Consider the following 24453-nt stretch of genomic DNA (forward strand, 5'->3'; position numbering starts at 1 on the left):
TATACCTGTTCCAAAATAGTGATTTTACGTGTGATTCCCTCCGACAAAGATTTTATATTTCTGGAAATGATACATTTATAATATATAATAGAGGAGGGAGGGAGAGAGGGAGACAGATAGAGAGAGAAAACAGTAGTCTCAAGCAGCAACACGCAGCAGGGCGAAACACGACCTCTAGTGAACAGGCATGCCCCATTGAAGATCAGCTATTGCACTTTGAAGAGAGAAAGAAGAACAAAAATACCATTTGTACAAATAAAAGGCACATTTTCATCAACAAAAATCTGGAAAGAAGCCATGTTCTTTTTGTGTCCCAGCACGTTTGGTTGGATAATTTCTTAACGCCACGCAGCTAATTGTCATGTCAGGGATTCAAGTATGGAGTTGTTCCTGTTGTGTTCAAAATTTGCACTTTTAATTACGACAAATTTGCTCTTCAGAAATAAATTCTTAGCATAGTGCTTATTTAAAATGTTAGCATTATTCCTTCTTCCAGGATGTTAGATTTGATGAAATAATGTCACAAAAAATCGGACAAAGTAAACATTAATGGCGGCTAACCTCTCAGTGATTCTTTGTGCGCTTTTCTCCTCAACTTTCCTCTCAAAAATGCCCTTTTTTGGGCACTTCCTGTCTTTTACTCAAAAGTGACACAATGAATCACGGAAAGTCTTAAACCAAAAACAAATCAGTTGGTCGACTATTTTAAAAACGATCCCAATACTGCTCTTTGCTAACATATGTGTTGCGGTGAGATGCATGTACTGTACACTCCCTCTTGCAGCAAAATACAGGCACGTTATATTACATTGCATCTGTCTTGTCAAACTCATTGAACACATGCTGATTTTGGTTCAATCGAAGTGGTCCAGTGCATATCGAATACAATGCCCCATTCATTTGGTATCCATCAGAGTACTGACAACAGGAAGGATGAGAGCATTTTTAAAGTCGTACTATTTCTAGAAGCTGTTTTTAAATTTGGATTCACACTCTACAAAAACAGCGTGTGTAACTGTTCTGATTGTGTACAGTGGACTGAAATATGTGAATTAACTCTAAACCGGTCAAGAAACTACGGTTGAAAAGTCGCTTGGATTTTCTCCTGCTCGGTAAAGCAATGCACAACCAGCATCCTCTCCTGATAAGTGAATGACGGGGTAGAACATGCACTTCTGTGATGACATCTAGTGGCAACAACGCGTCATTGCTATAAGATATCCACACACTGATCAAATCAAATCTTTTTGTTTCAACCATAGACTGTATAAAAAGATGGAGGACATGACAGCTCCCTAAAAGTGAAGCCAAAACATTTCGAGCGCCCCCCGCTGACTGGCAGCAGCATAGGTCATAAAGCCCGCCTCCTCCATGTTAACAGATGGGACATGAGTCAAACTATAAAATCTAATGTTTCTCAAACATGGTTTCTGTCATTATGCTGATGCTGATTTGCATCCAAGTGTTCATTTTTCTGGTCAAGTTTAGCTTTAATTAGTTATTTGATGCTGTAAAAATGATGATTGACAGCTCTGTTGACATATCTGGTATATCTGTTCCGGATTAGCAGATCAAAGGAGGAACGGCGAGAGGAGACGGAACTAAAACAATCACTACAGTCATTGAAGCTTCATATCTGTGAGCGTCTGCTTCAGACCAACACAAGAAGCTGTTCTGCTGTTAAATACACTGCCGTGCAGGATCCTTGATGTTTTTTGCAGTAAGTTAAGTGTGTGTTTTGGTTAGCGGAAGTGGCTACGGCGGCTCCACTCGCCGATCTCTACTGCGCAACTCTGGCTCCAAATGACATCACCATCTCAAGATGGCAGCGCCTTTCACGGGGGCTATTTTGGCATCAGTTTCGTACAATGAGAGCAGATGGAGACACGTCGTCCATCTATATATACAGTCATTGTTTCGCATCTATAAGTGAAGGTGATCTTGTCTGACAGCGAATTTAACATTTGTTCAATTGATATTGATAAGCAGAAAGTGTGAATTATATCCCAACACATTGGTAATTTCTCTTGGTACAAGTGACACAGATGATCTAACGGATCTAACTTTCCGATTGTGCTCATTTGTGATCATTCAAATGATAAAATTTCACTCAAATAAGGCTGAAAAATATTAAATAATTAGGAATGTGAGAATATCCATTGCGTGACTTAAGCCCCAAAACTAATCATCGACTACACACCTAAAAGAAGAATCCAGAAAGAACCAATTGAGAAATAATCACTGGTTGAAAAGCATAAATATTTTACAGTGTCAGCATACACAAGCACCTCTTCCAAATAAAGGGGTATCAAGGTCTACGAACGATGTCCACAAGAACAGTTGATTTTTAAGTCATGCGACCGCAGTGACACGAGAAAATACTTGATAAAAAATCTTTAAAGCCATTGACAGCACTATGGAGGATGTCTGTTTGCACCCCGACACTTTGTGACTACTGCAAAGCAAAAACACATTCAGATCTAACCCCCGATAAAAGCTGATTTCATATAGTGACTAATTGAGTGAGCTGTCACGCTATTGGTGAGATTAAAGGACGTTTTTTCATTATAAACAGCGTCTGTGTTTGTTTCCTCGACCTCTTAGCCAACGCTTCCTGTAGAAATGTGGTTGTGCTTGACAGACAAAACTAAAATTTCAGGTTTTATTCTAAAATACTCTTGTCATCACCTCTCTGAGGTTCGATTTGCACTTCATCTAAACTACAAGAACAATTGTGTTTTTTTTTATCTTTTAAAACACCAAATCAAGATATTATGTCCAAATACACCTATTTCTTCTCAAAAATATAGCATTTCAGTCATCACAACAAAATAATAACAGTTCTATAAATATTTTTTTATCTTAAACAAATCTTGCATCTTCCAGCGCCTCCAGTAAAGTAACCACGGGCTAATTTTCCCAAAAACACTGTCAGCGTGTATCGCCTTTGAGCATCTTATCTTCATGTGTCATCTTCAAGTTTCAGGATGGTAGGAATGACTGTCCAGAGCTTCCCGTCTCCCATCAGGCATCGCAAGCATCACTGTTTCCTTCCGACGGGCTGTAGGAGACACAGTTCACTCCCAGCGGACACGATCGGCAGATTGTTATCACGATGATGGCCAATAAGATGGCTAATGCTGTCAAATATATGATCTTTTGTCCGTACCTTAAAAAAGAGAAGAAATAAAAGTTCAATCACTTTTGTGGTCTATTATTAAGATGTTTAAAAATCTGCATGTCCTCTAACTGCATCTTACCGTGCCCTCAGGGTCCACCAGCAGAAGGTGTTTGGCGAGTCCATTGTGCATGCCCGTCAGGACGTAGGACCCTGGGTTTGTAGTGCTTTTACGAACCAGGAAGTCCCCGTCCTCTTTCAGCAGTTTTTCAGCGTCCCGGCGGCTCATTTTGCCGTGGTACCACGTCTGTCCCTCCAGCTCCTCCTGAGCCCGGAAGGCCAGTGAGCGCACGAGAAGAGGGCTGGAGTTGTCCACGGACGCTGCCTTGTGAAGAACAGAAACCTGGGACTGGAGCTGCCCCTGGGGCGGCGGGTGGGACTGCGACTGAATGGCATCCTCGAAGGGCTCTGGTAAAGGTGAGGGGAGTGCCATAATGATGAATGAAGGGAAGAAAGATATTTAGAGCACAATTTTTGACTCAATATCCTACACCTGCCTATACTATTAGATTGGAGACAGTAGATGCTATAGCTGTGAGATTGTTTAAACTGTTGCTGTTGTATTATCAGAGTCTTCTATTCCTCTTTTATTAAAAAGCATGGACTGTATAAATTAAGTGGACGCAGTCATCATTGGTTTGTGAACCCCCTTTTGAAGTCTCAGTTAGGCATTTTGGCCAATGCCATCTTATTTATTTTGTAACCAGAAGTGACCATATTTGGACAACAGGGTGGATACACTTTGTTACATTTCAATGTAGCTACTCCCAAAAGCATACACTGCTTTATCATCAGTTAAACAATGTACTAAATGAACATTATCCTGTGTTAAACAAGCCTTAAGTAGCAATTGCGACCATCCGTAGGGAAGTGTCTACTGAAGAGGAAGGCACATTCCTTTTGGTTTCACACAATCAACTTCATTTTGAAATCACTGAAGTCGCCCCCTGCTGACTATTGGAAAGAATGCAGGTTTAATACTCGGCCTTTCTTTCGAAACCAGAGGCTACAGCTCTGGAAAGAAATAAGAGACCGCTGCAAAAATATGTTTTTCTCTGGTTCTACTATTTATAGATTTTTTGTAAAATTAACTTTTGTTTCATTGTAAATAACTTTTCTAACTACTTCCAATAAAAATATTTCTCAGTGAGGTCTTTTATTTGCAGAAGATGACGACGGTTAAGATCAAAAAGATGCAAAAAGAGGTGTTTTTCAGACCTTGAATAATGCAAAGAAGACAAGTGCATGTTCATGTTTAAATCAAGCGGCAACCTCCGGTGTTTAAAAATGAAGCCAATGCGGAAGTGCAAAAAACTGCAGTTCCTCGAGTGGCCACTAGAGGCTGGCTCCAGAAAACAAGAAATAACATTACAGCAGAAATAAACATGTTTACAGCCTGGTACAAAAAACGGGTTTGTTATAAATAGCTGATTTTATTGTTCAAGATAACTGTACGGGGGGTGAATTTTTTTATAACACACCCATTTTAATTATATGAAGCCTTAAATCATAGGGGCCGGCTCACTTGATTGACAGGTGGATCTTGCTGGCTGTCTGCTAGACGTCAACACAGACGCACAGACAGTGAGCTTAACTTCATCTGTTTGTGTTGCTGGAGACTTCTGGGGATTTTTTCATTCAAAGTTTGGGCAAATAATCTCTCTGGGGGACTTTATGGAACTTTATGGCCGTGCAAGAAGTCTGAGCTCCAGCTTTTCGGTGAGTTAAATGCTGTGTTATTGTATTGAAATATTTTTAGCACTAAGTAGCAGGTATACTGCGCTCGCTTTAGCTGCTTGTTGCTGTGACATTTTGGTGCAAGAATTCAAGCAGCTCGGCTTTGTTTGATGGCTCGTGACCATCCGTCTTGATCACATTCAGGAGGTTTTCAATGGGTTTCAGATCTGGATTGGGCTTGCCATGACATGTAGAGAGAGATGTCTGTGAAGGTTCTCAGTCTTCCAGGTCATGGTGATTCTAAACTTAATCCAAAAGGCAACTGGACTTGTTGTTGAAGACGTTTCACCTCTCATCCGAAAGGCTTCTTCAGTTCTAAACTGAGCCTCTTATATTTCTAGCTCCGTCCACCAGTCAGTTTGCCAGTCAAGCTTAGAATTAGAGAGAGATGCTGTTTAAGGAAAATTTGAGTAGAGTGGTCTCTTATTCTTTTCTGGAGCTTTACATCAACTTCTTGTATCCAGTCTATGTTAAAAAGGCATCCGTTAGGGACCCAGTGCACTAACATACTTTGAATCTGGAAGGGATCGTTACGTCATTATTGCATCATCATCCTTTTTTTCCAAATGGATTTATTTCCCCATGAATTGGGCACTTAAACGGTACCATATGGGTTTTTTTTGACCCATTCCTGGAGGTAACAGAATACATTTTCCTGCACATGTTTAACATGTGACAAGTACCACAACAATACACCAGAAAAAAGGCACAAAAAAGTTACTAAATGTGACTGTTAGCAGTTAGAAAACTTGAGTGGGTGGACGCTGACGCGTGAACTTAGATTTAATATAAGAACAGTTAACTTTAGAGATGCAAAGTTCAGCGCTCACATGTAATTTGTGTCATGGATTCTTCATGCATAGTTACACACATCCTCATGAAACTGATCCATCATGTGTAATAATTGCTACGCTAAGCTCCAACTTAAAAGGAGGAAATAATATATGCTGCACACTAGTATTAACACTGTCCTCCTATTGTCTTCATGCTGATATGGTGTTATTATAACACCACACTCAGGTCACTGAGGAACAAAAGCTCGGGGACCTCTATAATTAAGAACCCTGATTAGAGAGTCTTACCATGTTATGCCGACAGATCCTGTTCAGACACTTTGTAAAGCTTAAACAGGTGAGTCTTATTCGTATTACACTGCAAACATGCTGAAACTTCACTACACATCACCCAGACTTACTCATGTCAAACAGGTCCTTCTGCGGGCTCTCTTTGGCTGCAGCTGCCATGCCCTTCGTCACATTTTCAGCCTCCGCCTGGAGCGCTGCGAGCACCTGGGCGTCGATCTGCTGAGTGTTCACGTACGCCGGCATCTCTCCTGTTTTTGGTCCCTGACTTTTACACTCAGGTAGACTGCTTATATCAAATGATCCTACAGTTTGCAGTTTGGAGAAACAAGCACAGCCACAGTGTTGGTTGATACAATTATGGCAAAATTCAGCATGTAAACAAATGTTGGGAGGCACGGGTTCCCTTACCCTGTTGTATGAATATGGGCTTTCTTTCATCTCCCCAGTTTTCTCCACAGTGTCGCCCCTGGTAATACGTCTGGTCAACTGAGCCTGGACCCATCTGATGACAAACAGACGCACATTTATAAGACCAGATGTATTATTCAATTTAGGTGGAGTTATTCTGTCCATATAAATGACTGTATAAATGGATGGATGACGCATCTCCATCTGCTCTCATTGTACAAAATCAAAGCCAAAATAGCTCTTGTGGTGGGCGCTGCCATCTTGCGATGGTGACGTCATTTGGAGCCAGAGTGTGTGCAGTAGAGATCAGCGGATGACGCCGCCGTAGCCACTTCCACTAACCAAAACACACACTTAACTGACCAAAAAAACCAGCAAGGATCCAACATGTCCGCCTATTTAACGGCAAAACAGCTTCTTGTGTTGGTCTGAAGCTAACATTAGCAGATATGGAAACTACTGTTGTGATTGTTTTAGTTACATCTCCTCTCACCGTTCCTCCTCTACTCTGCTAATCCAGAACAGATCAGCTGCAGGAGCCGGATTTGTCAACAGAGCTGTCAATCATCCTTTTTAGAGCATCAAATAACTATTTAAACTTAATTCATGCAAATCAGCATGATAAGAATTAACCATAATGACAGAAACCGTGTTTGATAAAAATGTATTTGACGTGTATTTTGATTTTATATAGTTTGACTCGTCCCATCTGTTAACATGGAGGAGGTGGGCTTTATGACCTATACTGCAGCCAGCCAGCAGGGGGGCGCTCCAAATGTTTTAGCTTCACTTTTAGGGAGCTCTCATGTCGTCCATCTTTTTATACAGTCTATGATCTGTATAATTTGAGTTGTACCTGGCAGCCATCTGGTGCTGCGTTCTGATTGGTCAGCCGGGCGTCGATGAATCCTCCTGGCGGCGGCATCTTCCCAGGGATGTTGTTATAGTAAGGATGTTCAGCTGACTCCTCCTCTTCCTCTGTCCATGGTAGCTCCTCCATGTTTAATACCCTGAGGAAAAATCATGGCGAATATTAAACTCAATACAGTCTATGTGTGTCTGTGCTTTTGCTACGTGTGTCATAAACGCCTCACCTGTCATGTGTGGAGGACAGTTTGCTCGAGGGACACTGCAGGTACTGCTGGAAGCGAAGGTCAAAGGCCTGGCCGATGGTGCTGATGACGTCCTGGGCCAGACCGTCGGAGCACTCCAGGATGTGGCAAGCTGACAAAGGCCAGAGAATCAAACTTTAATAAGTGAGTAGCGTGAGAGATATTAGAGCCTGTGCGGAATATTACAGGAATGATACTGACCTCTTCTGTTAACAGGGTCCTTTGCTACATAGGCAACAAAATCTGTTGTTTCCTGATAAAAGAGACACAATAAAACGTTACCTTAAATGTGTGGCCACTTTAAAAAGGGATACGCACAACAGGGCCTAGGTTAACAATGTACAATATGTCAGAAAGAGTTATTTAACTTTAACGTTACTTACAGGATCTCCGCCTGATGCGAAAGAGATGGACTGCATGTGATGGTTGGCTATGATCTGTCAAGAGCCAAAATAAACAGTACATATGAGTGAATGCAAAAACACTTTACAAGGTTGTACTTTGTCACCATCTGCTGGCAAAATCAGCTGTTGCAGACAGCAATGCAAGGAGCAACCACAGACCACTGCTGCCACAGAGAGAACATTTTTATTTCCCATTTAACTAAATATAGTTATTTACAAAGCAACATCTGGAGACGTCATGTGCTCCTGCTTGTCTTCCTCTGGTGTTTCCATTTGTATTTTGACCACGCATGTACGATGCTTGCGCACTCACCTGTTTGCCATCAGGGGTCATCAGGTTGAGGCTACTGGTGGAGATATTTAGGTTGATGGACATGCCAGCAAACTGCAGGTTACTCTTCCCCAGGATACTGGACAGAGCTTTGGACGGTGGCTGAGAGGATCAGAGGACACAAAAACTAATTAAAGCAACAAAGTGTCTTTCACCAACTACACAGTGTATCTCTAAGGAACAATTCACCTTATTTTGCGGGAAAAAGAATTTATACTTGTTTTGCTGAGAGCGATCTTGTGGTCAACCAATCACAGTCCTATGACATCATCACAGAATCCATAACTGCATGTCTTTAAAGAGGGGGTCTTATGCTGTTTCACATTTTAAGATATATATATATATTGTTACAATGTTGGATGTCCGCACTAAACGTGGGTGAAGTTTCAAATCTGTAGGTAAAAGTATGTTGGAGTAATCCCCAGGCTTCTCAGCTCAGTCTGCAGGCTGCTGTGAACGCCAGGTTTGTGACGTCACAAAGTGCAGCCTCGGCAGGCTTCAGAGAGCTAGCCAATCAGAAGAAAGTGGGCTTGTAGGGGCGGGGTTCTTAAAGGGACAGAGCTGACTGAGTCGTTTCATGCAGAGGCTGTATGAGTGCCTGCACAGAGCACCAGTGTGAGAAAAATTATGACTTTTTTTAAACCGTAAATTATGCTAAGCTACTCCACAGGTATCACAGAGTGAAATATGATGCTTGAAAATTGCATTATACCCCCCCTTTAAGTCATTAGTATAATCTGTATATAGTATAGAGTATAATCTGTAGTACCTAGAGCTGTAGCAATATGAGCTACTGCCCCATTAGCAAGTCTGCTTGTTAACTAGGTAGGCTATGCTAACTAGTGAGCTTTTCCAATGAGCTGGGATACTGTTGACATATACTAAAGAGTGAAGATATTACAGCTTATTGGCAAGCTTACTTGTTAGCATAGCCTAGCCTCTTAGCAAGCTAACTAGCTAGCCAGAAGTAGAGTAGCTAATTACAGCCCTAGTCGAGACTTGCCTGTGAAGATTAAAATCATGACTTGATGATTTGCAACTAATTGTATGTTAACTGTATTTTTTACCAATTGTACAAACTTGCATTTGAAGGACTGATTGGTTGATCGCAATATTGGTTTAAGATTAAATTGGGAGGTAAAAATCATGCTGTGCTAACTAGCAAACACAGCTTAGCTTAGGTTAGCTTAGCATAAAAACGTGAAGCTGAAAAAAGGCAGCCTGGCTCTGTCCAAAGTTACCCAAAACACACCTTCCAGCACTTTTCTGAAGCAATCAAATGGACATGTCATGCCCCCCTACTTCATGGAGTCCTTCATTTTGCCTCCCAGGAAATAGTCTGAACTTTAGTCTTTTAAACAAGTAAGATATAACATAGGATTTTAGCCTTACGAGCACTTCGTACACCGATTTTACAACACTTGGAAACAGGCTAGTTGTTAGCTAGTTTGCGATCCCAAGCTAACCGGCTTTAGAAGAATACTTTTTAATAATGTTGAACTACCCCCTAAAGTAAGTAGTGAGTGGTGATTTCAACCCATTCAAAGTTCCCCGTATAAAGCTGATGTCACCATAATGCAAAATAACCTTATCTTATATCTTATGAAGGAGAACTAGTCTGAACTGATTGTGTGTTATATACCCTTTCCTGACATTTGAGCAGGCTCAATAGGGCAGAGTAATGCTTCATTTCACACCAACGTTCAGACAGTTTCCTCACACACTGTGAACACATCATGTACATGCACACACAGAAAACAGGCTCTCACAAAAACATGCACAAGAACACACACACACACACACACACTAGCTCAGCCTCCTGATCACAGATATTGTGCACTACATGAGTCACTAAGCACTGTGCGCGGTGTGCAATGCATCGTGGGCTGTAGCTACGCCCACGCACATACAGTCCCATACCTCTTCATCTCTCTCCTCAGCCTCTTTCTTTTCTATGTGCAATCTCTCTCTCTCATCATTTCTTCCCCTCTCTATCTATTTTCTTTTTTCCATGAAGGAAGGATGAGAGAAGAAGAACTTACAGAGGCGATGCTATATATAGAACGTGGAAGGGTAAATGAATATCTAATGCTGTTTCCTCTCCTCTCTACCGTATCGTTCAGTAACATTCATTCTCTCTGATCTCTCAGTGTGGGCATCACATCGCACGTGATCGCTCCATCTCCCTCCCTCTCTGTCCATCCGTGTACCTTTCTCTTCCGCAGTGCTCCTTTGGTCCCTGGAACAGCCTCACACACCAGGCTGATGGCTTCCCTAGAGGGAGGGTGAGAGGAGGATGAAGCCAAGATGGTGACCATAGACGGTTACAGAATCAAAGACATTTTGGCATTAGGTTAGACTGTTTACAGTTCAAATTCTTTACAATGAACTTTGCCAAGACAGCAAGAAATAATAAGTTGTTGTCATAGATGAACACTACGAGTACACAGCAGCGGTAGTGGCTAGTTGGCACTGCAAACTTTTAGCTACATGCTAACACCATCATACTTGTTGATGATGCTATATAAGCATGCTATCCATAAACTGTATATAACAAGTAGATGTAGCCTCTTGGTGAGAAGTGAAGCCAGTACTGAAATGCCTTAAACCTGCATTCTTTATACGACCAGCAGGGGGCGCCTATGCAGCTGAAAAACAAGTCTGATATAATCTACGATATAATACGATGTAATTTAGGGCGTGGCTAACTGTGATTGACAAGTTGCTACGACCTATCAACCATGATTGAGAAGCAGCAATTTGTACCAACCCTGTCGTCCAAATATAGTCAATTTGCCACAAAAAAAAAATATATATGTTGACCGTCAATATGCAGAACTGAGGCTTCAAAACACGAACCAGTTGGTGACGTAAAGGTGGCTACATCCACTTCTTGTATACAGTCTATAGCTGTGTCCCAATTCAGGGGCTGCATCCTTCAAAGGACGTATTTGAAGGCCGATTGCGTCACAGCTGCACGTCGAAGGCTGTCCCATTTCGAGTGCTCCTTTAAAAGCGGCCGACAAATGTGTCCTCCGGTTCCTGGGCTGCAAAGGATCCATCCGGTGCATCCTTCACAGCCCAACATATCCCAAGATTCATTGCACAGCAATTCAAAGGAGATGGCGGACTCTTAAGGGGTCGTGGGAAAACACTTTTAAATATGAACGTTTTTGGCTTCAACTCAGTTAAATAGCTAGCGATACAAATGTTAAGATAAACGAAAGGGGCCTTGAAACTTCAAACTATCTATAAAATAATAGGTTAAGTTACGAGACGTTAGTTATGTTAGCTAGGTAGCCAGCAAGCTACCTGTTGCTAGGTGACAGGAGCGGCACACAATAAATCCTCTGTAGACCAGACTGTCTCATTTCAGTTCGGCCTTAGTGCTCTACGCAGGCTATGAATGATGCATACTTTGTAGCCTGCGTCCTTCGAAGGATGCAGCCCCTGAATTGAGACACAGCTTATGATGCTAACATTAAGCACTTAAAGGTGGTCTGTAAAATAATTGTTTTCAACATTTTCTTTCTTAAAACATCTGTACATCTCTACCCACGTTTCACAAAAATCCATCAAGCACTTGTCAAAATATTTCAGTCTGAAACAAACTGTTAAACCACTTAACCAACATAGCGCTCTTTGAGCTACACTGTTAGCTTGGGTAAATATTTTCTCCTGATGTGAGGCTTTTCCTTGATTATTTAACATAAATCGTTTTTATTTTTGGCTTTTTTTGCCTTTATTGAGAGACAGAGGACAGTGAATAGTGCAATTTAACCACTGAGCTAAACCGCCGCCTTATTTAACTTAATTCTTACGACGAGAGAAGTAACTCCACACAAGCAGAACTACAGGTATATTTTAGAAGATTTTTATCCCTCCTTCTCTCGTGTTTAGAATAGTTCAGTCATGAGGACTTGAAGCTGTACGTAAATATTGGGTTTTGTCAGGCAGAGCTGAAATCTGTTTTTTCTTTTAGTGGTTTATTAGTTGTGTGAATATCTGATAATTCAATACTTTGGATCTTTCCTATAAACGTATTATTAATACAGCTATTTTTTTCCTCTTTTGCTACACCTTACCATATTCTGATCTGTGAGTTACTGGAATATTTAAGAGTCCTCGAGAGAAAAATAAGTTTATATTTTTCAGTCTTACATGTGTAACTGTCTTTTTCTAACTGGACTGTTTTCCTTTATATTACATAATTTTTGTGTTATTTATGCAGAAATTGATTCATTTGCTGGTGCTTGAATATAGTTTGGATGATGAATTAAGACTTATCCTTCAATAATTAGAAGTTACCTTATTAAATACACTGAACTTACAGACTATATTTACAGTGTGCTTGAACTCTACAGGTAGTTACTCATAAAAAGAAACCATCTTTGCCACAAGGGACCAGAGGCAACATTCGACATTCAGTAGAAAGTGTTTGACACGGTGCTATAGGGAGTATAGCAAATGCACTGCACCCCAGCTGTATCTGTTAATGGTGCTGCACATCACAGAGATGTAAAGAAAACTGTTTTTAGCAGCAGCCATGCCTGTGCTGTCATTTTTATATAAAGACAACAATATGTGGATGAAGAAGCAGCTAAAGATAGAGCTGCTTAGATGCATAAAAGTCCCCTCTGGGACAAAGTGTATATTTGTTTAAAGACAGAAACTTTCACTTCTGTATGCTTTCTACCTGCACAAAGGTCGAATAATTTAGAAAGGGAGAAGCTTAATAATAGCATGAGGCATAGCGTCCTCTCTCTGCTCTCCCTTTAATAGAGGCACATATACACACGTGAGAGAGAGGCTACCGCTGTGTGGCCGTCCAAGTCTAGTCTGGACTCACTTCAGGAAGTCAAGCATAAAAGTGGACATGACACAAACCGATTAACTGTTGCCCTTTGCCTCACTGCACATTGGTCAATGATTTCAGAGGTGCACATGGAGTCACAGAAAATTGTGATGAGAGGAACAATAAAAGGGTTATAAATACTTATAAATCTTAATCCTGCCACATGTTTTAGAAGGGGGTTTAGAGGAGGTGGAGTGCACATAGAAACGTATTAATACTGACAAATACGTTTCTGCTTCCTTTTGTTAAGAAAAACTATAGTAGCAACAATTTTCTGCATTTTTAACACGGACATACTAAAATAATTGATTACATTGAAGATTTTTAATGACAGTTTGAACTTATAAAGGTTTATTTATAGGCTACTAACAATGCAATCGCTGAAAATAATTCTAATTTCTTCTGATACCTTTTGCCTTTTCTCTCTGCCTCTTCTCTCGTGTTTGCTGCTGTTCCGCTTTTCAGTGGTTTTATGCTCCCAAACTTCCTCCTACTGTTTTGCCTGGATACGTTTTTCCTTTTTTTTTGTGTTCTGTGACCTACACGTCTTGTAAACAGGCAGAAACCTACAGGAGCTTAAAGTCGAGCTGAAACGGCATTTCGAGAGTATCTAGCTTCCGTATCGTGACATATATTCCGAGTGAAACAGGACGTGCAGGCGGGACATATCATTAGAGGGATTTGATTTGATCGTTGAGAAGTGGGCGCAGACAGACGTTCTCCACAGCGCAGTAGCTAGCTAACTGACCGAGCGTTCTTGGTGCTCTGCGGCTAAATGTTGCAGATTGATTGGTTGAAATTGTTTGGTGCTAACTGACGTAAGCACACGTGAAATTTAGTTTTACCGGAAGAAAAAATGATCGGATTTTGATATAAGAATACGAAGAAATTGATTTTTTGTATTTTTTTTGGCCTATATTGTCAAATAGATGCACAATATTACCGGGGATGTGATCTTAAAGGATTAAAATGACATTTTTCATTTCACCTTGACTTTAAGTGAAGTTAGCATCAGATGCTAAGCTAAGCTTTGGCTCATAGACAATTTCAAATGTATTGTGAATTATGTATTTTACATTCAAATCTGTTTAATTTCTAAATGGCTCATTGTTACATAATGGTGGTTGTCATGTTAGATTGTTAACAGTGATTTTAAATGTTAAGCAGTATTACAGAATAAAACTTCAACAACATTCGCATCATCAAATGAGACATTAGAAAGCCCTAATTTGATGGTTTCCAGTAAAGATTAAAGCACTGCTCTACAACTTCTTTATATCTAAAAATAACCATTTTGCACAGTTACAAAATATATTGTTTTTTATTGTGAAAAATGTACACCAGTGTTCCAACGAAGCAGAACATGGACTTATAACCAATAAAGTGGACATACCTTGTAATTTGTGATCTCGTGGTGAAATCCAGGGACCTCATCGACCGGAGGACTTCTATACAGCCCAGATACTGAAGAGCAAAAACAAAAAGCCTGTGTTAAATACATGTTTCACAAGATGTCAAACGTTACATTCAGAATTTCATGAAAAACACACCTGACATTTTTGCATTACCAAACTCCCTAAATCCAAACATCTGCAGTTCTTGTATACCAAATGACTCTTGCATGTATTTAATAATTACAAACAAGGGGCTATTTGCATAAAAGGCCTCATATCACCTATTAATCTGCTAAATCATGCATATGTAAAAGGTGAGATAGAGCCAGAAAACTGGCCTGGCACCAGGGGTTAGGTTGAAGTTAGCCTGCCATATACCAGGTTGGTGTTAGGATTTCAGTATCTGCAGTACAAGAGGCAGATTTTCAGTTATTCTGAATGAACTCTGGTTTAGTTTTTAACAAATAGTAATATTTTATCGCATATATCTTGCGCTGATTGTCACCTATATGCTGGTATCTACAATAGACTGTATAAAAAGATGGACGCCCTGACAGCTCCCTAAAAGTGCAGCCAGAACATCTCTATCGCCCCCTGCTGACTGGCTGCAGTATAGGTCATAAAGCCCGCCTCCTCCATGTTAACAGATGGGACATGAGTCAAACTATAAAATCAAAATACACGTCAAATACATTTTTCTCAAACATAATTTCTGTCATGATAGTTAGTTATTGTTGTTCTGATTTAATTATCAAGTTTAGTTTTAATTAGATATTCAATTAGTTATTTAATGCTGTAAAAAGGATGATTGACAGCTCTTTGACAAACATGGCTCCTGTAGCGTTCTATGCAGTGTAAGTTAAGGTTGCTAATCTTGCTAAAGTCAAATGAAAATGACACATAATTTAACAAGTTACTTGCATAAAGTGTGATATACATTTAAAATGACCGGACATATTTTCTTCTGTTTATCTTTAAGAACATGGAAGTCAAAATTAGACAGAAATTAAACCTGTCAAAAAAATCAGTCACTTCCTGGCTAAGGTCACCGTTTTTAAAATGTGTCCCTGGTTGTGCTGTCTTTGATTGGGTCAATTTAACATCCTGTTTACACTAAACACACTCAGACTCGGCTAAATGTGAAGCATTAAAAGAATCTGGTCCTGACACAAAGTTTATTTGAAATAAAATAATGAAGTGATTTGTAAGCTGCATCAGTGTGTTACTATGCCACATGAGGTGACTGTCGTCCCCCTATCCCATAAAACCGTCTCCAGCACCAGCCACCTACTCACATTACAACACCTCTTGTGATTAACATTGCACAGACTGGGAACATTTTGTGCTGACGACTTCCTTTCATTAACACAATCACATTCATAATCTGGCTGTAAACAAACCCGACATCCACACACACTTTCTGTTTCCTCTTCAGAGTACGAGGAAGTTATTGGAACTATAACTTTCATATTATGAGGCCCCCTCTCTCCAGGGAGCCTTTTACAAGTACTACTAAACAAATAGCAATTTGTCTGCACGACGTTTGCACTTCTTTAATGTTATCTACTTTTAGAGCAGGGAGTTTGAAGTGTACAATACAGCAGGGCCCAAAATATATCAGACTGTTCTAAAATAGGGAGAGAGCTATTCTGAGCACAACGTGAGGACATTTCTGTCTCATGGTGTACAACAAACAAGTACGAGCTTCACGCTGTAAAGCTTAATCATGAAAATAGACTTTATTCTGTTACACATTACTTTATTGAAGGGCCATATTTGAGAAAAAAAATAGAGTGCCAAAGACCGGATATTTATTTATACCGCTTATCCTGTTCAGGGTCGCAGGGTGCTGGAGCCTATCCCAGCTGTCACTGGGCGAGAGGCGGGGTTACACCCTGCACTGATCACCAGTCAATCACAGGGCTGACGCATAGAGACAGACAACCTTTCACGCTCACAGTCACACCTACTGGCAATTTTAAAGTCACCAATGAACCTAACGAGCACGTCTTTGGACTGTGGGAGGATGCTGAAGCAAACTCCACACAGGAAGGCCCCGTACGTCCAAACTGGGTTTTGAACCAGGAACATTTAGGCTGCGCGGCGACAGCGCTAAGCACCGTGCAGCTCGCTAGGAATTTAAATGTGTTAAAAATGCACCTTTTAATCTCAGAAGTAGGTTGTTGTTTAAGTAAACACAGTGTTGTATGTTACAATAACTTATTTATTAAGTTTGACTCTCTGAATAAAAGACCACCTTTTTAAATAAATAAATTATTTCAGTGCCGAAAAACAGACATTTAGGGCTTTGAACGATTTTAAGTAAATATCCAATTGCGCTTATTTTGATTTCTATTGCAATTTCGATATGATTTTAAAGGGAATTTTTTAATTTTTTTTGTTGGGATCTACCAAACAAAGATATTTGTTACGTACATCTGTGTATGATGCGTAAGCAAGAACATCTCTGCAGCACAATATTTTATCTGAAATGGTATTTTGACACATTTTACCTTTAACAAATATTGCACATTATGCAATTCTAAAATTGCACTAGGCCATATTGCCATTTCGATAATGTTCTGATTAGCCCGAACAGACATAACTGATAAATAGGCAAATTAGCCAACAAATGAAGTAATGGTCCTATTATAATCAAACACTGTGAACACTCTTCGTTCAAACAGTTGTTTCAAAGAGTAAAGGATGTTACTTTTAAAATCCTGTAGATTTATTAAGAGTGATTTCCTGTTTGTTTCATTTATTTTAGTTTAGTTTAAAGAGTAACTGCACACTTAAACATGTTTTCCGAGCTGTAATCTAAATTATATTGCTGTACTGTGATGAAACGCATCAATGCTGGTGTTAATATTGACAATTCTTACCACATCTATAAAAAACGGTGTTTCATGGGTTGGAAATGGCTCAAACACGCCATCTACGGTTTTAAATCCACCCTGGTCTTTGCCAGCTGATGGTGACGTAGAGGCGACCGTTTGGGACAAAACTACGTAATGAATTTATTCTTTTATGCTCATTTTCAATTCATCCTGATCAAGATCATTCAGTAGAGTTTACACTATTTTTGCTAGCACACTGTACATTAGCCTTCTAGCTAACGTTACGTTACCACTCAGACTGCGCCCATTCTCTCTTCAGAATCAGAATCAGAAATAATTGTAACAGGTTGCACGCGCAGTCGGCGCACTTGCACTTGCATTGCCTCGGCTCCGAAAGCTCCATCTTCGTGGGGCTGGAGCCAACGGCTCGAACTGATAGGGCTCGGGACCACCACGGTCCTCCACCACACTAAAGTGCTCTTCAGGGGACTCTGGAGGGGAGAAGTCCTCCACCTCAAAAGACGGACTCTCTGTGGCATGTGTGCCTTATGACTCTGTGGAGGGGACGTCACTGAGCTGCCGGACACACCCACCCCTCCCTCTCAGCCCCTTGCCCACTTTGAGCATTTTTCAAAATTGTGCAGTGGGTGGAGTTGTGGTCGGACCTGTGGGTGCAGTTACACTTTAATTTTTAAAAGTGCAAACAGATTTCGTATGGCTGCGTCAGAGTGAGAGGTAGTGTTGTAGCCGAGTCACAAAAACCTTGAGTCTGAGTCGAGTTTCGAGTCTCCAGGGTTCAAGTCTAAGTCGAGTCGAAGCCACCAAAGAAGAATATGAGAATACGAGTCCAAGTCCGCGTCCTCAAGGTTTAATTATGTTAAATGCTACTAAGAGCCCAAGTCTGAGTCATCAGTGCTCGAGTCCAAGTCGTGTCTCGAACCCTGAAAATCTTGAGCCCAAGTCCTGGACTTGAGTACTACAACACTGGTGAGAGGTAATGTCTGTTTCTGGATGATTGTCATATATGTATACTTTTTTATGCTACTTCTGTGAATGATTGAAGGGCCAGAATGTGGTTGAAAAAGCATCGCATTAAGCCCACAAGCTGCAAATCGTATAACAGCGCTGCCTTTACAACAGATTGTTTGTCTTTATACCGTGTTATACTTGTCGTGGCTAAGACAGCAGCGTAAAAAAGTTTCACATAAAGAACAAACAGACTAAAACAAGCAGAAAGCATTTGTAAAATTATTGAGAAACATCATACAAGCTTTATTCAGTGCAGATATACTGTTTGGTCCAGCATGCCACGTGAAACAGGTTGATGGAGTTTTCTTTGTTGTTGAATAACGTGCAAAATGGAGCCGTTACTTAAGCATGATGAAGGGCAGGAGCAATAAATAATTACAACATACTAAGCAATGCATAAAGGATGGTGATTATGATAGTTAAATAATTAACAGATCACATGACTGTCTGTGAAAGGGGGTCGCTCACAGTGACGAACCCGCTGAGACCGTTCCTTTCAGCTCTGTGTGACTTCATTGTTTTTAAGCTGCTTTTAGCTTTTTGTCGTCGGACTGAATCCGGCCCGAGCGCGCAGCTAGCATGGGGCTGAAACGTGTGAGAGTAAACACTGTCACTGTCAATCAATGTCCCTTCAGAGTAATGGTGCATGATGTGCGGGGAGTGACCACATGACGCTAATTAAAAGTGCTGTGAGCATAACACCACGATGAACTCAATACACACAGGACTCCAACCGCAGGAAGAGAGGAGCAGAGGGTGGGGTGGATGGGTAGAGACCGGACCCCGTTCCTCCCCCCTCCCGCCTCGCAGTGTGGATGCTTTCAGCGGCATCGACTGGACAAATAAGCGCTCCCGTCCTTAATGCAGTTAATGGAAAGTCACGCTGGTCACAGATACTGTAAGCTTTGTTCAGGCCGGCTGTAGAAGGTGTCATATGATGCCAATCAAAGTGAGTAATTTAATTTGGAATATAACACATTTAACGTTTAATTGTTTATGTGCTGCTTAAATATAAAGAAAGAAAAAGTGTCTGTTGAGGCATCTTTTCCTGAATGGTTCCTTCCATTTTTTTTTTTTTCATTCACTTTACACCTTGAAGAGCTCAGGGCTCAGCATCATCGCTCCTCATGCTAGTGACTCATAGCCGGCATGATGACATTCACAGCTCTCGTAGTTGTGCGCCAACTTGCGCTCCTTTAAATGATGTATGATGGCTGAGCGGCGTGAACGCGAGATTGCGATGAGACAAACATGTACGTATTTTTTTTCCACCATTTCACTATGTGAGCTCATAGAGCTGCACAATGTACAGAAATAACACATCACCATGGTTACAAAAGCATAACGCTGCGGCTCCACATACACAAGACGGACCCCCCCCCCCCCCCCCCCAAAAAAAAGCATGCTTAAAATGCGACAGAGAATCTCTGTTTGTGTTTCCCCATCACTGTTTCCCCCCCCCGATGTTGACCTTCTCTCTTTCCTGAATTATTCAATGTCTGTTTTCTGGTCGCTGCTCCTTCACTCAGCCTTCCAACCTACATCCACCCACTCAAGGGCATGTTGTGATGTACCAATGAAACTACATTATCTCCTTCCATGCAGGTAGCTTGAGTCATTGAAAGAAAAGAGAGAATGAGACAAGGGGAGGCAGAGAGAGCACCAACCTTTACAACGTATGTCACTCCTGGACCGGAGATCTTCTCGCTCGAGTGGAGCCATCCTCTGGAGGGTTTGCTCACCAGTCCACCTCCTCCACCCGGGTTCCAGTCCTCTCTGCCCGGCTGGTGCTCGTCCAGCCTGCTCTTCTTGCTCATGCTGACGGCCGGCTCCAGCTGCGAGCAGGGGGTTGAATGGGAGCTGCACAGAGAGCCGCCCACACCAGAGGCTGCCGCCGCTGCCGCTGCTGCACTGGGGCTCGGGCCACCGGAGCCGCCTGAGCCCGATCCCCCACCCACCTGCAGCTTAGACACGGCCAGGTCCTTCACAGCCGAGGGCAGACCCTTGATGCCCAGCAAGCTGCCTGAATTGGTGAATTTCAGGTTGGACACCTTGTTGATGAGGGTGCAGAGGGTGGTGCCTCCATCTTCCAGGTGGTCAGAGCCGTGGCTGGTGCTGGTGCTGGAAGCAGTGGTGGTGGAGGAGGGCTGGACCTCAGTCGGGGGTGTGTAGGACGTCTCGGCTGCAGACTGGGGGTTGGCCGAGACCTTGGGGTTCATGGACAGGCCGTGGAGAAGCTCATCGACGGATGTCACTGACTCATTCCTGAAGCGGTTGTATTTGGTACGGTGAAGCATACCCTTCTCTCTCTTTTGCTCTCTCCCCTCTCTCCGCCGAGCGACACGCGCAGCCTGCCTCGTTCACAAGCGTGCTGGCAGACGTGGCTGAGCCGTGCTCATTACCCTCTCCTGTAACATAGCAGCGGCGGTACAGGCAGCAAACGCCTTTCAGCAAATCACAGGCCACCTGACTGTAATTTTCTCTATTGAGGTTACAGTGGTGGTTGTGTTGAGCTGCTGCTGCTGCTGCTGCTGCTGCTGTCGCCAAAGTCCAATGTGCTGTCAATGAAATCCAGAGCTGCAATCCAATCCGTCAGAGAGAAACACACAGACACAATCCATGGAAACACAGGAAGCAGAGGATGGAGAGAGGAAGGTCTCTAAAAGGCTGCCAGTGTTGTGGTGCAGCTTGTTTGGTTTCCAGCGGCGGTGAAGCTGCTGCTGCCGATTTCTACGCTCAAAAATCCAAAAAGTAAGAGAACAGAGGAAGGTCTATGTTGTCGATGACCATGGATACTGCGAGGGAAGAGCAAACACTCTCTGCTGACTGCTGCCTGCCTGCCTGCCTGCCGGCTTCGAGCTAAAGCATGACTCACTGATCTGAGAAAACCTTCTCAACAAAAGGCTTGCTGAACACTGCAAATCACTTCCTGTCGGAGGGGAGAAAAAAAAAAAAAAAAAACCTCCCACTTACAGCACACTAGGACCAATCAATTTTTAAATTCCCCAGTCTGATATTTATTCCCTGTAATTCTCCACGTCTCATTTGTTTTTCCGAGAGAAGGAAATGAAGGAGGAGGAGGAAGCTCGACTATTTAACGTGGTAACAAAATCATTCATGACAATTTCCTCCGATTCAAGCTGCAGTAAACGGATGACACACGCAATAAACTAATCAAAGAGGTGTTAATGAATTAAATAAGTAATGAAAACTCGCATCCATTTTAACGCTACAATCACGCTCTTACAAAAAATATGGATTCTTTGATTCAATCATTGAGTTTAAATGTTTCATAAAGACGTCATTTTCCTTAAAGGATGGGAGAGAAATCATTGAAAGCGACGATACAGCAACATTTTAGCACAACTGCAGGTGCGCAACATGATTCATATAATGTCCATGTTAGTTTATAAGAGCTGCAGAATATGGAGACATCACTCAGGGTCTCAGTTATGGGCTTTCAACAAACTATAATCCAGTGATGCTTCTGCACAAAATGTTGCTAATCAGGCATTAACGCAATGATTAAATAAAGCTATTTTTTGTCTAATACGAAGAACTAATCCTCCAACAGTATCCTGTAACAAAGGATTAAAAATGGAGTTAACAACTCACAGCTTGTCTTAAATATCCAGCTTTAACTACACGCATGATACAACTCAAACAAACACAATATGAACGGCGTGTTTCTCAGTGAGATGAGTCAACGAAACAGCCGAAAGAATAACAGATATAAAAAAAAAAAAAGAGCCCAAGAGTCTCCTTAAAAGCAGCAGCAACGAAGCATCTTTGTCTCCCTGGTAGCGGAAAGCAAACAGCCAGACACCATTCATGTAAAATGTCCTCAGGAGCATCTAGCGAAGCCGAGAGACTGACGCTCATTCATAAGCAGCTTCCGCTCTCGCTCTGCCGCAGATTTCGCACTGCAGTCCCTCCCAACATCTCTCTTTCCTGCCTGGCAAATATAGAAAAAAAAAAAAAAAAAAAAAAAACACAGCACGTCTGCCTTCTCTCGTCTGAGAAAAAAAAAAAAAAAGGCAAACACAAAAGCAGGGAAGAAAAAGGCAGGCCCTCGCTTATAAAAGAGGAGGTAAGAAGACAAAGAAGAACAGCAGCGGAGGAGAAAAAAGCATGCAATATTTAGTCTTTTATGTGAATGAAATAGCAGGCTGGCATACCAATGTTTCTGTGAATGGAAGCAAGGCCTTTCTGCCTCTGCAAGGCAATCCCTTGGGATGGCATGGTCTTATCCAATGAGGAGCCGGCAGGATGACTCATTCAGGGGAGGCTTGCAGAATAGTGGAAGAGACCATTCCAGACGCAGGTGTGCATCTCGTTTTCTCCCCACTGCCCTTTAACAATAAGACGTACATCATCACATATGACATGTTTGCATAATTAATGAACATGATGTTCTGTTGAGGAGATAAGAAAGCGGAAAAATAGTAAAGTTAAATAAACGAGAGGTGGAAATGACACCCCCATGATTTTGATTGTCTCCATTATCAGCTTTTCCCCCCACATTCATGTGAACAGTAACCACCTACACATTTAATTAGTGATTTACTGTTTATATGTGTGAGAGCAGAGAGTACAATTACACTAGAACAGCATGTTTATTCTGGGTGACAGGTCTATAAATAATGATGCATATTATTATCTTTTATAAACACAATTATTTTTCATATTTAAATTTAGCAAAACAATGACATCCTTCATAATATTTTATTTTTTAAAATTTAGTATATACATGTTTAAGTTAGAAATTCTACTCTATTAGTCTCACCTTGCCAGTGCACTAAATTTAACTCCAAATTTAACAACCAAAGCCTTCACTGCATTGTACAAAGGACAAAAAAACATCATCATTTAACAGCTGTGTGCTCCTGTCCTCCAGTTATTCCTTTATAAACATTATCATGTGACTCAAACTGGCCTTAAGCATTCAGAAAACCAATATCATGAAGAACTGTATGACGAGATGTGAGCAGAGAGAGCTGAGTCAGTAATGTACGGAAGCCCATGGATGGAATAATTTAATGAAACTGACCTTTGATTTGTTGTGTTTATTTAGACCATAGACTGTATAAAAAGATGGACGACATGATGGCTCCCTAAAAGTGAAGCTAAAACATTTGGAGCGCCCCCTGCTGACTGGCTGCCGCATAGGTCATAAAGCTCGCCTCCTCCATGTTAACAGATGGGACATGAGTCAAACTATAAAATCAAAATACACGTCAAATACATTTTTCTCAAACATGGTTTCTGTCATTATAGCTAGTTATTATCATGCTGATTTATGTCCAAGTGTTCATTTTTCAGAAAAGTTTATTTTTAATTATTTATTTGATGCTGTCAAAATGATGATTGACAGCTCTGTTGACAAATTAGGCTCCTGCAGCCAATCAGTTCGGGGTGCCTATCGCAGGGGCAATTTTGGCATCAATTACGTACAATGGGAGCAGATTGAGACGTGTTGTCCATCTATATATACAGTCATTGATTTAGACTTTTAATATTATTATATCATTATAGCAATAAATAATTAATAAAAATACATTCAACAATCACTTACTTGAAAATTTAAAAAAATGCAAATTAAGGTTTTTTTTGCAAATGTAAAATAAAAATTGAAATGCCAGTTAAAGTGGTTTGTTTGAACAAAGCCAACATTTTACAGCCTTTGACAGCATCTGTCAGCAATCAAAACCAAAGACATGGACAAAAAACCCAACTGACCTACTTGTGAACCCCTCCCCCAAACAACGATCGCCCAATAATGTATAGAAACTATAACTTCTCACAGCAGGGCCGTGAATAATGCTACATTTTGCTTAGGAGGGTTCCGGAATAAGTAAAATGACACACGGGTATAAGTGGGAGCTTTAATATAAGCGTGTCAAATTCTCTTAATGCTTCGGAAAGTAGCTTCACTGCTTCCTTTAGCGTAGCATACACTAAATAAATAAGAAAACCTGTATGCCAATCCTGCATGCGTAGTAATAATAATTGAGTTTCCTAATGATATATATAATTGAAGATGACGGTGCCAATAATAATTCGGAAGACTATTTTAATTT

At 41.2% G+C, this 24453-nt stretch overlaps 1 protein-coding gene across 1 annotated transcript; it reads right to left on the reverse strand.

The window, feature by feature from the left end:
- Nucleotides 1–1713: 1713 nt before the first annotated feature.
- Nucleotides 1714–20848, reverse strand: shc3 (SHC (Src homology 2 domain containing) transforming protein 3). Its single transcript, XM_069673611.1, has 12 exons — nt 20041–20848; nt 14504–14574; nt 10466–10529; nt 8238–8357; nt 7904–7957; nt 7722–7773; nt 7503–7632; nt 7265–7418; nt 6409–6502; nt 6111–6302; nt 3261–3586; nt 1714–3169 (listed from the first exon to the last, which is right to left on the reverse strand). The coding sequence occupies exons 1-12, from the start codon at nt 20668–20670 to the stop codon at nt 3041–3043; spliced, it is 2016 nt and encodes a 671-aa protein (XP_069529712.1). The 5' UTR covers nt 20671–20848; the 3' UTR covers nt 1714–3040.
- Between the last annotated feature and the right edge of the window lie 3605 nt (nt 20849–24453).

This window comes from Semicossyphus pulcher, unplaced genomic scaffold, assembly GCF_022749685.1.
Source record: "Semicossyphus pulcher isolate SPU_LCO1_2020_fin unplaced genomic scaffold, fSemPul1.0.p SCAF_22, whole genome shotgun sequence".
NCBI lineage: Eukaryota > Metazoa > Chordata > Actinopteri > Labriformes > Labridae > Semicossyphus > Semicossyphus pulcher.